Here is a 19,350-nt window from a genome sequence, read left to right on the forward strand (position 1 = left end):
CTCTTGTGGTGGGCGCTTTGCTGCAGGAGCCATCAGGGGGCTGCTTGTTCTGTGGACCACTAGGGGGAAGGGCCCTCGCTCTGTACTGGGAAGGCCACACTGAACTCAGTTCACACAGAGATTTATCCTCTTCGTCATCTCAAGTGCTGGAGATTTGACCGAGAAACAGAATAAAGAAGGCCTAAAGTGCTCTTCCTGCCACTCCTCCCACCGCTGCGTCCCGTCGGCTTATGCTTCACGAGGGGACTTGTGGGAGTGTTTTGTTGTCATCCAACAAATAGGCAGACGCAGCTCCGCCAGCACCAGTGATGCATGTGTGTGGCGGTCCATACAGCCTCCTCGTTCCCCTTCTTTCCTTGCTCTCGGGGCCCATTAACCTTGTTCTTGATGTTCTCCTTAAGAAGGTGAGTGGAAGGAGACCTCCCTGAGCGCACGGACACTTAAAGCTGAACCAGGATCCAGGCCAGGTGTCCTAGAGCCTCACAGGCCTTTCCAGAGGGGGAGCACTCACTGTCCCCAGCTTGCTGCAGAGAGATGGTCTCCATTAGCATCCGGAGGGGAAGTCTCGGATTCTGTCCTCAGGCTCTGGGCTTTGATCCCCAGTTCTGCAAAGGCTTTGACTCCGTAGAGAATGAGAGTTAGTCGTCAGCTCCTGGAGTTGGTATGGCCAGCGTGAGGGAGCTGGGGAGAGGTTGGCCAGCAGGCCCTCCGGCCTGTAACTCCTGTGGGGTGTGGCACCCCCACCCCTGCCTGCACACAGCATTTCTCGGTCATGGAACAAAGGTGCCAGCAGTTGGGAGCTGAGTCTTGCCCTAAGGTGAGCAAGAAGCGAGTAGGGGCCCAGGGAGAGGAGCCGTGTGCCTGCATGATCTCTTTGAAGCTGACCGGCTCCTGTTTACCCCTCCTCTGCTGCATTCTCACCCTCCCGCCCACAGTCCCCTCCCAGGAAGTCCCAGATTTGCTCCTTTGCCTCCGTAGGTGGCAGAAAGGACTCATGGTAGTAACTTTCCCCGAGGAGAATAACCATCAAGCAGCTGTTGATAGCACTACCCAAACAACCCTGTTTTTACGTTAAAATTGCCAGTTTGCTGAAAATGCTTAGGAGACGACAGGCATGTTTTCCTGGAGTGCTGGGCTGGGTGAGGTGTGTACTCTCATGGCATCTTGAGTTTTGTCACTTCCCTTCCCCAAGCCCTGCCACCCTGGTCCCCAATATCTAGGCTACTCATTCTTCTCTCCCAAGCCCCAAGATGCTTTTCTACCTCTACTTCTTGGGCCTGGCCCAGTCCAGGGAATGTCATTAGAACCTAGCCCCTGGGGAGTGGGAGAAGGAGCAGGAAGGGCAGCTCTTGGGTGCTGGCTCATGGGATCACTTCTTTCTTGGCAGAGTTGACTCTGCTTTTTTAGACCCAAGCCTAGCATAGTTCATCAGTCAGAAAACCTCATCACGTGACCGAAGTCATCCGTCTTTGTCAGGAGAGACTTAGCAGTGGGGCCCTCGGTGTGGGATAGGCCCTTGAAGCTGCCGGAGTGTGACCCCCGAGTTGGCTGTCATGAACCCCAAGATCAGTGCTGTGATTTTTCAGGTTCCCAGAGAAGACAGGAAACCTTCCGTGTTCTGGCGTTCTCTTGGGGTCTCCCTCCTTGTCTGTCGGCCCAGGTTCTACCGACACCAGATGTTCTAACCGAAGGGGCTGGCACTCCCTTCTTCCAAGATGATTACTCCCATCTGTGCCAGACATCTTGCCCCGTGCTCTGTGATCCTTGGCTCTTGGCTTGCAGCAGATAATACCTTCAAACATGCGGTTGCAATTTATTGGCCTTATAAGTTAATTTTAGTGGGTGTGCAATTGATTGAAATCAAAGCTTAATGAAGGCCAGAGTCTGGGGGGTGGAGGAGCAGGGCGGGAAGGCATTTCGTGTTCTTCCTTGCTTGGGTCTGAGATAATCTTCAAAAGCTTTAATTAGCTTTTCTAATCAGCCCTTCTTGTCTGGAAGTTTACAGAGTGAAACAAGGCTGGCGTCCCTGTGGCAGTCCCAGAAGCCCACGAGCCTCTCTGGGAGCAGACAGGGTGGTGGGCCGATGGGCCCTGCCCTGGCTCCCTGCCTCCTCTCCCCTTTCTTGGGCCACGTTAGAATTGTGGTTGTTTCCACTCCTTCCCTCCATTGTCCGTCCGTCTGTCATTTGATGTTTGTGCAACGCTGGCCAGGGAAGGGCAGGGCGTCCAGATGCGTGTGTAGAAAAGGTTCACTGCTGGGTGTCCTGGGACCCTGAGATGCCATGCTCCCTGCTGCCTTCCCAGTCCATGGGCCCTGGCCCTCCAGGGGCTACTTGCTCTTTGGACCTGAGTGTTGGGCCTGGGGAGTTTTAGTGTTTTGGTCCTGGTGGGAATCGTAGAAGGCAGCGGAGATTTTCTGATGAAATGTAAGTTGCAGAGGTAGAAGCAGGTAACTGCTAGTGGGCGGGGCCATCAGGCAGGAGGCACAGACACCTGCAGAGGCCTCTGACCCCACCCCCGGGTCCCAGGCCAGGCTGCAGAAGGGGGAGGAGCTGGGCTTTGAAAGAGGCCTGGCCTTGGTTCTCTCTTCTGCCCTCACTCTGGCTGACTGTGGACAGATAAGTAAACTCTCTGCGCCTCTGTTTCCTTACCTTTGAGAAGGTGCCTCTGCCCGTCTTAGCGGCTGACGGGGGCATTCGGTGAGGGGCTGCTGATAACGGTCCCCTTGCGCTGACTCCTCATGCCCTCTCGGGCCGTTACAGCTGTCAGCATGACAGGAGTATTCTAATTTTGCAACAGTTGTCTGATGGATGTCTTATATTCTGTGCTTTGGTGGGCGGGGGCCGTTTGGGTGCGGCCGTGGTGAGACAGCAGGCTGTGTGATGCTCCCAGCCATAGCCGCGTAAGAAAGCTGTGGGTTCCCCTCAAGGCTCTGCCGCCAGCCCGCAGTGCGACCCTGAGTAAATCTCTGGCCCCGAAACCGAGAGAAGGAGTGTGGTGACGGGAGAGGGAGACAAATATTGACTGAACCTGCCCTGCTCTGAGACTGAGGGTGTCGTGGGGAGCGGATCCGGTGCAGCCCCGCCCCCGCTGTGGGGCTCAGGTTTTAACAGGTCTGAGGAGGTGCACCCAGGAAGAAGTGAACAAGTGACCAAAGTGCTCGCTCAGCTGGGTAAGTGCTGTAAAGGATCGAAAACCGGTGCCAAGGCAGCGAGGAGCAGAGGGGCTGACTCCAGGCGGGGACACCGCGTTGACTGTAACCGATTTGCCCTGTGCAGAGGAGGGCCGTCCCCGCGGGCCTGAGGCCGCCGGCCTGCAGTGGCTGGCTGCCCCGGGAGCCTGGGTCTCAGGAAGGCTCCCGCCATCCGCTGGTAAGAACGGCTCCTGGTGCATGAGCTGTTGTACACACACCGTGGTTTGTGTTGACTCCTGCTGCCCTCCTGGGCGTCCGGGATTTGGGTGTGTGCTGGGTAGAGGGCGCTGGTCACCGAGTCTGGCGAGCTTCCCTGGTGGACAGTGCTTCACACGTGTTGTCGCAACTCGTTGCTAGAGGAGTTGGGCACATCCTGTGTGACCCCCTCGGAGAGCCCTTGGGACCTTGTGTCTGGTCTCCTCGGGACTTGCCCCGTGCACCCTCTCCCTGGGCCGCTTCTGCCTGTCTCCTTGGCTGGAGCACGACTCTGTGCTGAGTCCTGAGTCCAGTCCTCCTAGTGAACCATGCAAGCCCGGGGGGTGCTGGGGACCCCAGGCTCAGCCGAGTGACCTGGCAGGGAGGTGGGGGAAGGATGGAGGCAGTGCTCTGAGCAGTGGGGATCACTGGGCAGAGTCCTGAGGTGGTTCTGGGCTGAGTGGTCAACGAGTGAAGGCCAGAGCAGGACATGAGCCATGGGGAGAGGCGCACTGGCCCCTGTCAGGCTTGGGCTTGGGGTGTCATTCTCACTGCATTAGGAAGGGTCCCAGGGGTACGTAGGTACCTGTACAACTCTGACGTACATCCTCAGAAGTTCCTCCGTAAGCGGTTTGGGGGCTGGATTGGAGAGTGGGAGTGGAAAGACCCTGATGCAGACTCCCTTAGTCTGGCTGCTTCGTCCTCACGGCTCTCCCCTCAGTCCGGCTGAGTGAGAGCTGCAGTTTAAGGTTACCCAGTATTTCCCACCGATGGAAGCGGCCTGGCCATCCCTTCGCTCTCTAGAGTCAGAACACTGGGAAGTGGGTGAAAGCACGGAGCAGAGTAAGTGTGAGGTAATGGGAGAATTGTTCAGGAAGGTTCTGGGGCTGGATGAAACCTGGACCATTTGGTTTGGCACATCCGCCCTCACTCCCTACCCCTCCAGATAGGTCTGAGTGGCTCGTGCTGCATAACCCTTTTCCCTTTGCCCAGAGGTCTGGGCCCCTTCCCGATTTAAAGGTCTCCAGAAGGACCCTGCCACCGGGACGGCAGGGTAAAGACGGGACAGTTGTGTCTGGCTTTCAGCTTGTCGGCAGCATAACCAGTGTTTGGGTTTTCACATGTATTATTTGTATCTTCAGCCATGCATACAGAGGGCCTCTGAGAACCCACACTGCCTGCTGTGGGGCTCCAGCTTGCCACAGCCTTGGGCTCATGTGAAAGTGCTGGAAGCAGTTAATGGGGAAACCCAAGTTCACCCCGGTTGTAGTAAATAGGGAGAGGCGTCAAGAGAAGCCCTGTCGGCTTTCTGGGGGAATTGAGTGGCGTCTGCTTCCTGCTCTCAGGATGAGTCTCAGCTCTCTTGTGACCACAACTCTTTATTTATTTTTTTTAAAGAAGATTAGCCCTGAGCTAACTGCTGCCAATCCTCCTCTTTTTGCTGAGGAAGACTGTCCCTGAGCTCACGTCCGTGCCCATCTTCCTCTTTTATATGTGGGATGCCTACCACAGCATGGCATGCCAAGCAGTGCCATGTCCGCACCCGGGATCTGAACCGGCCAACCCCGGGCCTTGAAGCAGAACGTGCGAACTTAACCGCTGTGCCACCGGGCCGGCCTGTGACCACAACTCTTAAGCAGAGGTGTCTGCTACCGTTTCTAGAGCCCCTGAAGAGTGGACCAGCCTGGAGGGCAGTAAGGGAGTGCCCACTGCAGGGCCTTCATCTGGCATCCTAGGGCAGCGGTCCAGGGTTGCGTTGCCTTGGCATGCCCTGTCTGATTTTCATCTGCTAAAAGAAAGTCAAATGGACAACAGCAGTGTGTGGAAAACAAGTTGGTTTACAAACATGATACCCTGGGTCAGCATCAGGGGCTCTGATTCCTTCAGTTCCTGTAACCGTATGGCACACAGTCATGCTTTGGGTTGTGCAGTTCCACGTTTTGGGGTGAAGACACCATCTGGAAGCAACGACCAGCTCCCTCCAGTGGTCAGGCTCCTCCGTCCTGCCAGAGACCCCGTGCTCCCTGGCTGAGCTGCTTCCTCGTCTCCTGGCAGGTCCCTTACAGGGTTAGCCAGCAGACCTCAGCTGCCTCACTGAGGTGGAGGACCCTCCTTTCCAGAATTCCCGACAGGTTGCTCAGTGGTGTGCCCCAGAGTCCTGGCCGCTCGCCATATGCTTCTTTCCTTCTCTGACTTTCTCCTCCACCTTGAGGCTGCATTGTGTACAGTGGTGTGGTTGCATGTGTGTCTTTAACTTACCCAACTTCAACTTCATGGGTGAACCAAAGCCGCCTGAGGCCTGGTCTGCCCACCTGCACCCCAGGTGGTACCCCCTGCCGCATGAGGCCTGCCAGACTCAGGTCCAGTCCCAGCTCCCCCTTCCCAGCTGTGTGAGTCAGGCGCTTTCCTTTCTCTCTGGCATTCAATTTTCTTAACTGTAAAATAATGTCTGCAAAGCCCTGACAGAATGGTTTCTCAAAATGGCAGCTCTTGGACAAGGGTGTTGGCTTTGAAACTCCAGAAGGCCTCAGCCGTCAGCCTTGTCATGAGGTGGGCTGAGCGGAGCAGCGGTGTTTTCACGGGGAATCCAGAGAGGCTGGAGGTGGTCGTGGGTGCTGAGCGTGGCGGTTTGGTCAGGTCCCAGAGCCAGATGGGCGGCCCCTGCAGCGGCACCATTGTTTCCAGGGCTTTGTTATTTCTCTTCAAGTAAAAAAAATAAAAGCCTTGTAAAGAGAGGCTATAAAGTGCGGCAGCCACGGTCCAGATGTGCACGTCTGTGTGCAACTGGCATCAAAGTCACACATGCCTAAGCCGATCGGTATGTGTGCTCGGGGGGTGGCTGCACCTGTGTGTCCTAGAGGAATTTCCGCAGAATACCCGGCCCCTGTCCACGGGCAGACTCTGGAACACTTTTCACAAACCGAGGTGAAAACAGCTGTTCTCAACACACAAAAGAGGGTGATGGGGTTTCAGTGGCAAATCTGGATGTGGCCAGCCCAAAGCCAAGTGCTCCTTCTCTGCTTTATGCGGCAGCCACACCAGCCCCTGGGGCTGTGGGTACAGACTGTGCTCACGGAGCAAGCAGGACCTTTCTTCATGGCGGTTCACGCGTCAGGGCCGGGAGAAGAGAGGAGATCTGCCTCCTCAGCCTAGAGAGTGCCTTTGGAAAACGAACAGACGCCGGAGGCTGCGTGCCTGCTCTGTGCCAGCTGCGTGGCCAGCACTTCCGGTCCCCTGCTTCCTGTGCTCGTCCTAGCCTCCAGGAGGGCTTTTCTAGGTGCTGCTGAAGGGAGGCTGGTGCCCAGTGGGGAAGAGAACCCACATCCCTAGCCCCTCATAGTTGTGGCCATCAGCCTGCCTTCTGCAGCTCCTGTGGGCTTTCCAGAAGCTGGACCATTAGGCAGCATCCACGACCTTCTTTTGGACAGGGATGAGCTTAGCTTCTTGGTCGTGGCCGGTTTGGAACCCACAAGAAAGGAATGTCGGTCTGCACTGCAAGGAAGGAGGCAGGTTTTAGATGCCTCTCCAAGCAAATTGGAGATTTTTCTTTTTTCCTGAGATGCAATTGAATTGTTCCCACCTGTGGGTACCAGGTGCCCTTTTATGTTGTAAGGATGTTAAGGATGATCATTAAACTACTGCTGGTAGCTGGAGATTTTATTTTCTTTTTTAGGCTGGGAGGAAACAAAAAGGTATTGTTTGGGGTAGGAACCTCAGCCGCTGGTGGAATGGCTCTGCCTCTGGGTTTGATTGTCCTTGTCTTTGCCTAAAATCAATCACGCATGGGGATTTCTGTTTGAACAAGTGCCCACATGACCTCCTTACCATCATGACGGAGTGCCGGTTGCAACTGAGTGTCCCTCGTGGCCATTTATCCCGGGTCTTACTGCTGCTCTTTACTGAGATCTCAGAAGCAGAACAGACCATGTATGTGACAGAAGGACATAGAGCAAGAAAAGGAAGAATCTCATGGAACTTTACAGCCTTGCACCCTTTGAGGGCTAGGGTTCCTAGCTAGGCACTGGGTAACAGAGGGTTCCCCTTGTTTTAATTGCACTGGCATTTAAAACATTTTTAGTCTGAACTCTTCATCTGGCATTTCAGCTGGGTCCACCTCATGTATTCCCTTCTGTCTCTCCCTCATACACCCTTCCAGGTCCCTTCGACTCCAGTCAGAATTGAGGCCGTGGGAAGTCCCATTTTTGTACTATCCCCAAGCTTGAAAGAAGTGTCCAGACCACAGCCATCCTTCCAAGCTGACCCTCAGTTTTGTCCACAGAAGCGTCACTCCAGCCTACAGTACTCTTTCTAGAAAGTCTTGGAATTCTGTGGTTCAGACACCTGGTGCGCACACAGTTTGGAACTCCGTTGTATACTCGTTTGGATTGCATCGACGTTGACGTGATCCCATATGTCAAGACCTCCAAGGAAGGGTGGCTTGGATAGGTTACAGATGACAGCAGGTGCAAACCCTAGAGATGTGTTGAATGGTGAAGCCGTGTCTGTGCGAATTAGACACAGCAGACTTCAGTGGCAGGTGATGTTCTCGGGTCCAGTATACCGAGTGCTCAAAAGTGTAGGCTGTGGGCGACAGTGTGATTTGTCCAAGATGACTGCAAGCTCAGCGTGTGTCAGCATGAGGGACGTGTGATTGCCAGGAGAGCTGATCCGGTCGCAAGCTCCCTGGTGGAGAGAGAGCCCCTGCTCCAAGAGTCAGGCCATCTCTGCTCTGCGTTGGTGAGCCCGTGGGCCGGGCGCTGATCTCTGTCCTCGCGCCCTGAGGGAGGAGGGTGGCCACCGTGTGGGGACTTGAAATCACATCTCAGGAGGATAGTACAACGGCAAGAAGGCCAGAAAGAGAAATCTTGGGGTCTCGTAAGCTGTGTTTAGGTATTTGAAAGAACTACATGAGGTGAAGGGGCGTTAAGTTCTTGTTTTGCGTGGCTCTGGAAGGCAGTAGGTAGAAGTTTTCACCCAGGTCCAGTGAGAACAGAAACGTTGCCTTAGGAATATAGTGAGTTCCCTGTCACTGGAGGTGTGTAAGCAGAATTTTGACCAACTTGATTAAGGTGGTGGGGGTCTGCGCTGTGGTGCTCAGAGTCTGCCTTGCACAGGCCTTGAAGCAGCCACCAAATCCTGAGTCTCAGAGCTGGGAGAGACCCTGGTGAACCTCTGCTCCAGCTTTCTCGTCTTAGAAATGGGAAAACAGTCCTGGCACCACATGGGTGCCAAATAAATGCTCCTTGGCTTTATTTAATGAAGCAGACTGTAGAAGACAGCCCCTCGCGCTCCAGCAGCATCTCGGGGGTGTCCCTTGTCGTGCCCCCTGGACTCGTCTGGGTTTGGAGGCACCTGCCTCTGACTTGGCGCTGCAGAGGTCTTGGGCCAGAGATCCAAGTCTGCTTGAGCCCCGTGGGCAGGTCCTGTGAAGGCAGCCCAGCCGCTGATGGCTGAAAGACCACGTCTGACTGAACCCAAGAAAGGTCTGCTCCCAGCACACCCCTCCTGCCCTTGGTTCTTTTGCGAGAGGTCGTGGCATGTGACTCATTACCTGTGGGGGGCCCCGTGTTAGAACCATGAGTCCGCTATTCTCCCAGGAGGCAATTTGAAAGGAAGGAGTAAAGACCAACTTCCAAGTGCATCCCAGGCCCGTCCGCCCTGTTGCGTGTGTAGCCCAGTCTTGGCCGCGACTGGGAGTGGGGTGACGCACAGTCATAGCTCAGATTCCTGAGACACGTTTCCATCCGAGGTCTCCACGCACACCTCAGCTTCAGACACTCCAGAAAGCTTTGGGGGCTGAAATATTTTCTTCTTTGTTTTGTGAAGTAGGTCATTTTGAGTGTGAAGTATTATGCTTTCCCTTTTTCCTGTTTCCCCCCGGAAGTCCTGTGGTTGAAGAGTTGTGGACACAGAATCTGAACATGTGACCGTGCTGTTATTCAAGAGGAAGAGTGGTTTTCAGGGAGAAATGCGCACAACTCTGAGAGGGGGAGGAGAGTTGCTCACTCATTAGGCTTTTAGTTGATCCAAATTCAGGGATCTAACTGACGGTAGAGAGTAAACTTGACCAGATGCTGACTTAGAATTGACTGTGCTGATGAATAGCCAGCCCATCTGAGGGTCTTGCCTTTTGCTCCTGCTTATCCGGCACAGAGGTGTCCCCTAGTGACCCGGTCTTTGGAGTTTATGAAACCCGTATCTGCCTGTTGTAATCAACACACTGTTTTTCAAACGGCAGGACTCACGGAGCCAACCCAAGTAGGCCCCATGTCCTTAGTCCCAGCTGTCTGAGTTCTTGGCGGCTCTCTTTGCCTCGGAAGATGTTAGTCTTTCCTTGGAAAGTCTTGAAAGCCACCAGGACTGTTTGTGGAAGCGAAGGCACTCTTGAAGGAGTTTGCTCTTCTCTGGACACCAGCACAGCATTGTCCTTCTGTTCCTGGGTGCTCAGTCATTTCACTTATAATGTCCCTGGAGCTTTCGGTGGCCCCAGCACTTCACAGTTCAGGGCTTTCCAAGGTGGTTCTCCAGTCCCCCAGATCGTCCCTGTGCCGTCCAGCTAACAGATCATTCACCCTCCTCACCGTGTGTGTTTGTCTCAGGCCTGAGAAAAGCCCGTGCTATCATCTTTGAGTCTCCCCATTTTAAAGATGTTCTCGAGGTGCCCGCCTGACCAGAGCTCCCTCCAGGAGCTCTCTGGGCCTTCCCTCTTCAGCCCAGATCAGCTGAGCTGTGGCCGTTGGTACTGGGCCCGTCCTCCTCCCTCCGTCCCTCCCCAGAGAGCTGGGGATTTTGAAATGACCAAGCACGGGCAGAGCCCAGGGCAGGGCCAGGTTCACTGCTCCTCAGCCTGCTCTCCGCGCTGGGCCACATTTGATCATTCGTTCACAGTGACGTGCAAGGCCCAGAGCTAGTCGCTGGTGATGGTAGCGCCACCTTATTGAAATAGCATGTTAGCATTTAAACAATATTAATACTATTTGACTCATTAAATATACAAAGACCAGTTAAAGTGCTTCCATGTGTGCGCTGTTAGTTCTGGCGGGCCACTCCTCAGATGGCTTTATGTGGTTTCAGACAGCATTTTAGCACATTCTTAAAATACCCACAAAAGCCTTTATGTAAAAACTCATAAACGTGAACCACATAAAAATTATTTTTTTTCCTGTTTCATGTCATTATGATCAAAGTACAGTAGGTAAGAATAAATTTTCAAAAACTTGTTGAGATCCCTCTTTAATTAATGCTTCACGCGCAGAGCACAGCCATAAACCATGTAATGGGGGGCTGTCTGTCTTCCCCGCAGTCACCTTGCCGACCGTGCACACAGCTGTCCTGACAACACTTGCCAGAGAGGCTGGTGTTTCTGGGAGATTCTGTGACAGCCTTTTCCAGGCACTCAGGCTTCTGCTCCCTTTGGCAGAACATCAGGTTGAGACTTGTGGCCCCTTGAGTCCCTGGAGATCCTTTTTGGTGAATGAAATGCAAGTTGGTTCTTGAATTGTTGTGGTGCTGGGGCCATACCTGCGGAGGCCAGGCTTCAGCACGTCTGCCCTCCTTGGGAGGGAACGCCCCCCGCCCCCCCGCCCGGGAGAGGGAGCTGAGCCCGCGTGAGACCAGCAGTGCCTCTGACTCTGCTGTCGTCATTTCTTTATTAAAAGTCAGATTGACTGCAAATTAGGATACTGCCCAATGGAATACTATCCCAGCTATTAAAAACAGTTATGGAGGTCATGTGGCTCCATGGAAAAGTGCTAATGATTCCGTGCCAAGTGAGAAAAGCCGAACCCAACACAGAACCATCGCTGTGCTTATGGTTCTATAAAAATTATGCATCTGGACAAAGACTGGAAGGGGATTTGGAAAAATTGGATTTATGGGATAAGTTGATTTATGGCATTGTGGGCTAATTTTTAAATTTCCTTTTTTTATAATGTTCTTGCAATAAATTTTTTTAATTTTGGGGAAAAGAATAGTAATCCACATGGAGGTCAGAACTGAGCTTGCGTTTTTACCTCCTTTGTCTCCAACATTTTGAAACTTGGAACCTAGTCAGTGTGGCCCACAAAGGAAGCGGAGGATGCCAGGGAGAAGCTGCCCAGAGCGGGAGCTGGTCCATGGGGCGGGACGTCCGAGTGGAAGCGACCAGTTCCACCTTATGAAATGTTAAATGCTGTTGTTTAATTTTTCTGGAAGAAAACAAATCTCAGGGATGGGACTGAGGGGGATCAGCTGTGGGCCACGTGGTGCTTTTGAACTGGTCACCTGGTGGTGGTGACAAGAGCTGTGAGGCCCCTAGGATTTCTCCTGCATCCCTTCCAGGGCATCCTGACCTGCTCTCCGGTGTTCCAGCACACAGAGGACGGCGAGCCTTTGACGAGAACGGCACCATGCTCTGGCTTGGGGAGGCACAGGAAGGCTGGGGCCACCAGCTGTGAGGGGCGGAAGGATGGACGTGCCCGCTGGGCCTCAAGCCTTCCTTCCAGGATGGCCAACGGAAAGGAGGAATTATTGGCCCTTCCCGTTTGCCGGTACAAGAAAAGCCACAGTTTTTAAAGTTGCTGTTTTTTTTCTTTTGATGTGGGGCTGCTCTTCTCCAGGCAGACTAAAAGGCGAGACTGTGTGTTAGAACGCAGCCATCTGTCACCAACAGGACGGGTATGCACAGGTCTGCCGCGGGCTGCTCTTTCTTCAGGAGTGTGCTCTGCGTCCCAGTGAGCTGTGAGCCGAGGGAGTCACACGCTGGAAAGGCCCCTGGAGCCCCTGCTGCAGGCTCACCCGAGCATGCAAGGCCTCTAGTCTGGAGGTGACAGATGTGTCCCCACATGTCCCAGGAGCATTCCAGGGTCGCCTGTGTGTGCCCGGGTTCCCGCAAGGCTCGTCCAGACCAGGATGGCCCTCTGGAGGGAGGTGGGGCCTCAGGTCCTAGACCAGAAGGCTCACCTGCTTCTCTGGCCCCGCCCCAGGGAGGGGGGTTGGAGAGAGATTTGGAGAAGAGAGAGGACCTTCCTGAGTGCCCAGTGTTGGCTGACTTCCCGGAGGTCCCCTCGGTTGGTACTCAGCTCTGGGCCCCACAGGGGTGTCTGCTCCTTCGCTGTGTGTTTCTCCTCACAGTACCTCGCTGTGCTGTGCTTGCCTGGAGCCAGGCCCCTCTCCACCCTCCATTGTTGGCTGACATTTAGCCCTGGCCTGGCACCTTGACACGTCTGTCCGGGGGATCCTGACTGAGCGTCTCCCGCGTTAGCCTGGCATGCCTGTCCTCTGCTGCCCCCCGGGGACTTGGGGGGAGGCAGCGTCCTGAATTCATGTGACAGCTTAATCACAGTGGATGGTGTGGACGGGGAAGTGGGGACAGGACGCGGTGGCAGTGGTGTGGCCCAGCCTGCCTGAGGAGCCCTGGCGGGGAGGGCGTGAGGGTAGCAGACCTTGGTGTGGGCCCATGGGCGCCCAGGGGCCTGCGGCAGGCCAGAGCCAGAGGACAGCACAGGTGGGCCCTGGGGCTCGAATGCAGGAGGCCTGTCTGATCCACTCTCTCGGCTGCACTCTGGCACAGAGCACGTCCTGACCTTTGTACAAGAACTTTTTAGTTTGAAGTAATTTCAGATTTACAGCAAAAATTACCCCAAAAAGAGGTACAAAGAATTCTTGTATACTCCTCACCTAGATTCTGTAAATATTCACGTTTACCATATATTTTTTTATTATATACCAGCTTTATTGAGGTATAATTCATAGCCATGTTTGTTTTTAGTACTGGTTTGGCTATTAAAATTAGTGATAATCATTTGTCGGGTGTCTGCTTTCCTGTATTGTTTTTCTCAACAACCCTGTAAAGTAGATAGTGTTGTCCCGTCTTAGAAAGAAACTAAGGCCCAGTTCACACAGCTCGTCTCTGGTAACCCTTCATCAGTGGTTGTCGGCTGGAGAAACGGTGAGTGGAGCTGGGCCCAGCGGGGCTGGTCCCAGGACCCCGCCTGCCTGCTATCTCCCGGCCTTGGCTCCCCGCCGTGCTCACGGGTGGCACCGCCCTCCGAGCGGCCCGAGTGTGCCTGCACCTTGGGGCGGGGGTTAATTGGGGTCAGAGAGGCCAGGCTTTCTGGTAAAGAATGTGCTAGCCACCGGAGACGAGCTTTTTCCAGTGTTTCAGTTGGTCGTCAGCAGAAATCGAGGTACTGCGTATCAGCTGATGCTCCAGCTCTGCTTCCGAGCGCCTCGGGCGCTGCTCACGGCAGCCTGACTCCATCAGCTGCTGGCTTGGGTTCCTCAGATTTGGGATTCTAGCCTGATTTCCTGTTCTCCTCTGGCCTTTTCTTTCCCTCTTGCATTTGATCCTAATTAGGGATTTTTCCACGTTGATTCAGACCTTAGGAGGAGGCTCTGTCCCCACTCAGCCCTTTGTCTCTGGCTGTAGTTCGCAGCACGCTGCTCTGAGAGGCGGCCTGCTGGCCTGGGCTCTGGCTGGGCAGGAGTTTGTAGCTCTGCCTTTTTCACCTTGTCTCCCCTGTAAAATAGCCATCCAAACAGATAACAGTATCGAACAGTAATGATTACTCGATAGCAATGACTGCCCCCCGCACCCTCCCCTTGAGTGCCTGTATACATCACACACTTACTTTGCTGGATCCTTCATCTGGGAGGAATCTGAAGCCCAGAGAAGTTTAGTAAGCTTGCCAAAGACCACAAAGCTAGAGTAAGTGGCCGAGCTCAAACTCAGATTCGTCTTTGGGACTCCTAAACTCATGTTCTTTCTGCGACCACACGGAGGATGCCACACACCCTCCCTCGACCAACGGACCATCAGAACACATGCAAGGATCAACCCTGGAACCATTGCAGGGAGGGTCCTGAATCCCAGACAGACATTTAGATCAATTTTTGCTGAGTGGCCACCCCTGGGATCTGGGCTGGTGATCTGTAATTTGGTGGGCTTAATGTCTAATGGGCACGTGGGCCTGTTTCCTGCAGGTATTTTGAAGGTGGTGTGTCATCTGTCTACCTCTGGGATCTGGATCATGGCTTTGCTGGAGTGATCCTCATAAAGAAGGCTGGAGATGGCTCAAAGAAGATCAAGGGCTGCTGGGATTCCATCCACGTGGTAGAAGTGCAGGTACAGCAGCCCCAGGGGCTGGCAGCCGGGCCTCTGAGTACAGGTGCCACACCAGCCATTGCAGCCCCGTTCTGTAGCAGAGGCTTCTCAGAGGGGGGAGCACTGAGATGCATAAGCCCCTGCTAGTTCCTGAAAATGCCCTGAAGCCACTGGATAGAGATGAGCAAGATCACAGAGGTCACATAATAAAGATCCCAGAAGAGCTGAATACATGGATCGCAGATTTGGTCCCTTTCAAAACCACTTGGGATTTTATAAGGAAAGGGCTGTGGTAACATCTTAGGATGGGACTTGGTAGGAGCCACTGCAGGCTCTCCTCAGCTCAGGGTTGCACCCAAGGTTCTGATCTCTGTCTCGTCCCCAGGAGAAATCCAGTGGCCGCACCGCCCATTACAAGCTGACCTCCACGGTGATGCTGTGGCTGCAAACCAACAAGTCCGGCTCCGGCACCATGAACCTCGGAGGCAGCCTCACCAGACAGGTAGAGGTGCCCGTGCCCGCCGCTGCCAGCCACAGGGCTGGTGGACGCAGAGGAGTGGGCGGTTGCCCCCAGGGAGGGGTCCAGGCCAGCCTGTGCCTGACGCGGGCTCCCCACAGGCCTCTTGGGGGTTCCTGAGATTCAACCATGGGAGGCTTTGTCTTTGGGTAAGGTGTTTTCATTAAAATACTCCTGTGACGTTTAGGACGTACTGCTGATAACATTTTACACTGAATTGATTTCTCAGTTGTGACGTAGATTGTGAATTAGGACTCTTGGTTGCAAGAGACAGAAGTAAACTCTGACTTAAGCGAAAATGAAAATGAATCAGCTCACATAACTGAGAAGGTCAGACGTCGTTCAGCGTAGCTGGGCTAGTCTAGGACGCAAGTGATGTCGTGACTCTGCCTCCACACGGTGGCTCCTGGAAGCCTCTAGCTCTTGCCTCTGGCAGTCCTGGGGGAAGGAGCTTCTCTTTCAGAACAGCTCTACCATAACCCCAGGAATGTCTTACTGGCCTGGCTTGGATTACTTGTCCATCACAGAGTCGTTTCCTGAGGCCAGAGGGAATGGAATAGTCTGGCCAGACTTGGGTCTTGTGACCCATGGTGGGCTAAGTGGAAAAGGGGTGTTGATTTCCTAGAGCAAAATCTGGCTGCTTTTCGCAGTAGAGGGAAGAATAGACACAAGCAGGCAGCAGACATTGAACACTGGTCGAGGCGCTTTCTGCAGAGAGGACTGAGGGACATATCTTGTAGGTAGGGGTACAGCAGAGCCAGAGGGTCAGCCTGGATGGTTGGCCGCAGGCTGCCAGAAGAAGAGGCTGAAGTAAAAACTAAAAGGATACAGAGAGGGAAGCATCTAAGCGGGTTTACCTGCCCTGCCACGCAGGCACCTGGTAGGGACTGGGAACCGACAAGCATGGTGGCGAGCCTGCTGTCTGTTTGGCTCTGGCCCCAACACACAGCACAGCTCCAAGCATGGAACCCGGGGACATTCACCAGGATCCTCCAGTTTGGGCCCAAGCAGAGTACTTTTCAAAGCTCAGAGCACTCACTCACCTGGGAAAGAGGAAAGGAGTACATTTGGCCAAAGCAGTCAGCAGGCTGCTTGAGTCACGAGATGCACACAAATTGGGAGAGTTCAGAAGTCGCCTCCTAACTGACAGGACTTGGGTAGGTCAGGGAGCTTGCTTGGGACATAGCCCCTTCCTTTTATGTCAACCTCCACGAGAAGGTGGCATCCAGAATAGGTCCTGTCCTCTAGAGGGTGCCCAGGATTGCTCTGCCTGGCACCTCGCAACATGCCTGCTGGCACCCCCGCCATCCCTTTTTCACAGGAGCCGCTAGGGTCCGGGGAGTTCCCGTTCTGTTCTGGTGCTGTCAGCCTTTTTTAAATGAGATTTTACATTCGTCCTCACGTCGTGTTTTGTTCGCCCTGCCAGTGACAGTAATGTCGAGTCTTGGTCCCCGTCATCCAAGCATTAGCCGTTCCTTCCGGCTTTGTTATTTGCACATTTACTAAGATGACTGTGTGTCTTGATATTAGCTCAAGACCAAGTTCAGAGCCCTCCAGCATGGTTACCAGAGACTTCCTGAGAGGGAGGCGTTAGTCTAACAGTCAGCTTCTTAGGGTCAGCTTGTGCAGCCAGCTGTAAACCCACTGTGACCCGGGCTTCACATTTTCGGAGAGTGCCCTTTGAGCTGTCTGTGGTTGTTCACCACCTGCCGTTGCCCAGCTGGCTTCCTGCCTTAGTAGGACCAGCTGGCTGCAGGCTTGGCCATGCTTGCTTTCTCCTCACTCTCATCAGGGCTCACCCGCCTCTGTACCCCAGGCTCGTTAGTGCTGTGAGAAGCAGTGCTTTGCTCCATTTCCCGTCTTTCTGGTCACGAGCAGCCCATCAGGCAGGTTGGCTCTCTGAGCCTCTCTTCTGCAGCTCAAGAGTGTCTGTGCCTTGCTGCTCATGGCCTAGTCCAGGACCAAAGAGCTTGTCAGAATCGCAGAAATCTGGAACCCTACCCAGGCCTACCAAATCGGGATCGAAATTTAAGAAAATGCTTCCGGTAATACGTGCACGTTAAATTTGACAGGTGCTACTGTGTACCTTTCTCTCGCCCATTTTTGCTTAGGTATCATTAGCAACCTATCTCCAAGCTGTCCCTTCCAGGTATATCTAAGGTGAACTGGGAGCTTGGACTAGAAGGCACTGCCTCCCCACAAGACGGCTTGTCCTGACTTCTACTTCACAAGCTACTTTAGGCATCTCAGCAGGTTTAAGACCCTTGTTTAAGGGTTCACCTTTAGGACCCTTGACAGCCCCTCCCAAGGAAAGGCCTAACCTCATGCCAGTGCAGTGCGGTGGGCGTCTGTGTAAGGGAAGGGAAGGTTCAGCCCACGGCAGCCTTGGCCTCAGGGAGGTCGGTATTGGCAGAAGAGCAGCCTCCTTGAGAACGTCCTCCGGAGGTGCCTTCTTCTGTGAAGATCACCTTCCCATTTCCCCTTTAGTAGTGCCTGACTTGATGAGGATTCCTTTTTTTTTTTTTTTTTTTTTTTTTTTTAAAGATTTTATTTTTTCGTTTTTCTCCCCAAAGCCCCCCGGTACATAGTTGTATATTCTTCGTTGTGGGTCCTTCTAGTTGTAGCATGTGGGATGCTGCCTCAGCGTGGCTTGATGAGCAGTGCCATGTCCGCGCCCAGGATTCGAACCAACGAACACTGGGCCGCCTGCAGCGGAGCGCGCGAACTTAACCACTCGGCCACGGGGCCAGCCCCGAGGATTCCTTTTAACATCAAAAACGTTTTCTCGGAGCCGACCCCTTGGCCCAGGGGTTAAGTTCGCACGCCCTGCTTTGGTGGCCCAGGGTTTCACCGGTTCAGATCCTGGACACAGACATGGCACCGCTCATCAGGCCATGCTGAGGCAGCGTCCCACATGCCACAACTAGAAAGGACCCACAACTAAAAATATACAACTGTGTACCAGGGGGCTTTGGGAGAGGAAAAGGAAAAACATAAAATCTTTAATAAAAAAAAAACAAACAAAAATGTTTTCTCAATAAGATAATTATACTTTTAATAGCCATTGATAGCAAAAATCTATGGCAGAAAGGATAAACTTAGGAACTTGCTTAAGCAAATGTGTGTTATGGTCACACAGGCATCTGCATGCCTTGAACAGTGGTCGTGCAAGTGTGGTCCACTCGCGTGCCTGGGATGCGTATCGCAGCCTTAGACTCTCCATGTGAAACATCCACGACCTCCGCTGTGTCAGAGGGGCCTGAGGCCGGAAGGGGTCTTGGGGGTCCCTTTCTCTGGCCTCTGAGCAGGGCTGTCCCCTGGCCATCCCACAACCAAGGCTAGTTCTCACTGGGGCAGAGCCCATCCTTTTGCGTGGAAATGGGCCTTTGTCTTCCAGGAACCATTGACCGGGGAGGGGCAGCCAAACCCCCAGGCAGCCAGCGCTCCCCCAGCCAGCCTCCCCCTGCCCTGCCACCTGGGAATGGTGGAAAATCCTAAATCTGTGTCCAGAGACTGTTTCCTGCATCACTTACCGCTCTGAACTGTTTATAATTCCACTGGGTTTACAGTGACCTGGACAAATATTTAATCCTCAGCCTTCCTAATAGTTTAAATCAGAGCTGTCAGCCCGTGGCCAGAGTCTGGTTCCTGCCTGCCGTGAGCAGTGCCTCCTGCCGAGCCAAGCACAGGCCTGGCGAGCGGCTGTCCTCCGCGCCCCGGCTGCACCGCGGCCTCATTTGGATTGCCTTGTGCTCTCGTGCTTTAATGAGGAGGTCCATGCTTCTGCCATCATCCGAACGGCTGCCACGTCACTCATCTGAGGTGCATTAAAGCTAGGGCTGGCTTCCAATGTAAGTAACTGGAAAGGGAGGGGCAGGGAGCAACAGGGACACAGATCCAAGTTAATGATGCGCAGCTTCTGAGCAAACGGGAAATGAGGGTTGCGGCTTTAGCCGTGCGTCCCAGATGAGCCTTGGAAACACGTGTGTGGTTTCCTTGGCTATGAGATGAAGGGGTTCCCGGAAAATGGAGCACATCAGTGATAGAGAGGGAACATGCGTGGTTGTGTGGGCTGTCTCCTTTGATTAGACTGTAAGCAAGATAGAGTTACTCCCATTTAACAGGGGAGGACACTGAGGTTCCAGCTGGTTAGTAATTTGCCTGTGGTGCCTTGTCTAGTAGGAGGCAGTCAGGATTTGAACCCAGATTTGTCCACCTTAAAAAAATAGTCTACTTTCTACCATACCACACTTTTTTGGTTTTCCTCTGTCCCGTGTACCTGGCATTCAGTAGATTCTAAATAGATGTTCTAAGGGAAATGTATTGAGCAGACGCAATACATCAGACACTACCCTGTGGGCGG

The 19,350-nt window shown here is 53.7% G+C and overlaps 1 protein-coding gene across 9 annotated transcripts in view; it reads left to right on the plus strand.

Annotated features, from left to right (window-relative positions):
- Positions 1-19,350, plus strand: part of CAPZB (capping actin protein of muscle Z-line subunit beta) — a 134,160-nt gene that overhangs the window by 101,198 nt on the left and 13,612 nt on the right. For all 9 annotated transcript variants that reach the window (XM_070610747.1, XM_070610740.1, XM_070610739.1 and 6 more), the window contains 2 exons: positions 14,350-14,491; positions 14,856-14,972. In XM_070610747.1, coding sequence (XP_070466848.1) covers positions 14,350-14,491; positions 14,856-14,972 — 259 coding nt within the window. The remainder of the gene's footprint in view (positions 1-14,349; positions 14,492-14,855; positions 14,973-19,350) is intronic.

Source organism: Equus przewalskii, chromosome 2 (genome assembly GCF_037783145.1).
Source record: "Equus przewalskii isolate Varuska chromosome 2, EquPr2, whole genome shotgun sequence".
NCBI lineage: Eukaryota > Metazoa > Chordata > Mammalia > Perissodactyla > Equidae > Equus > Equus przewalskii.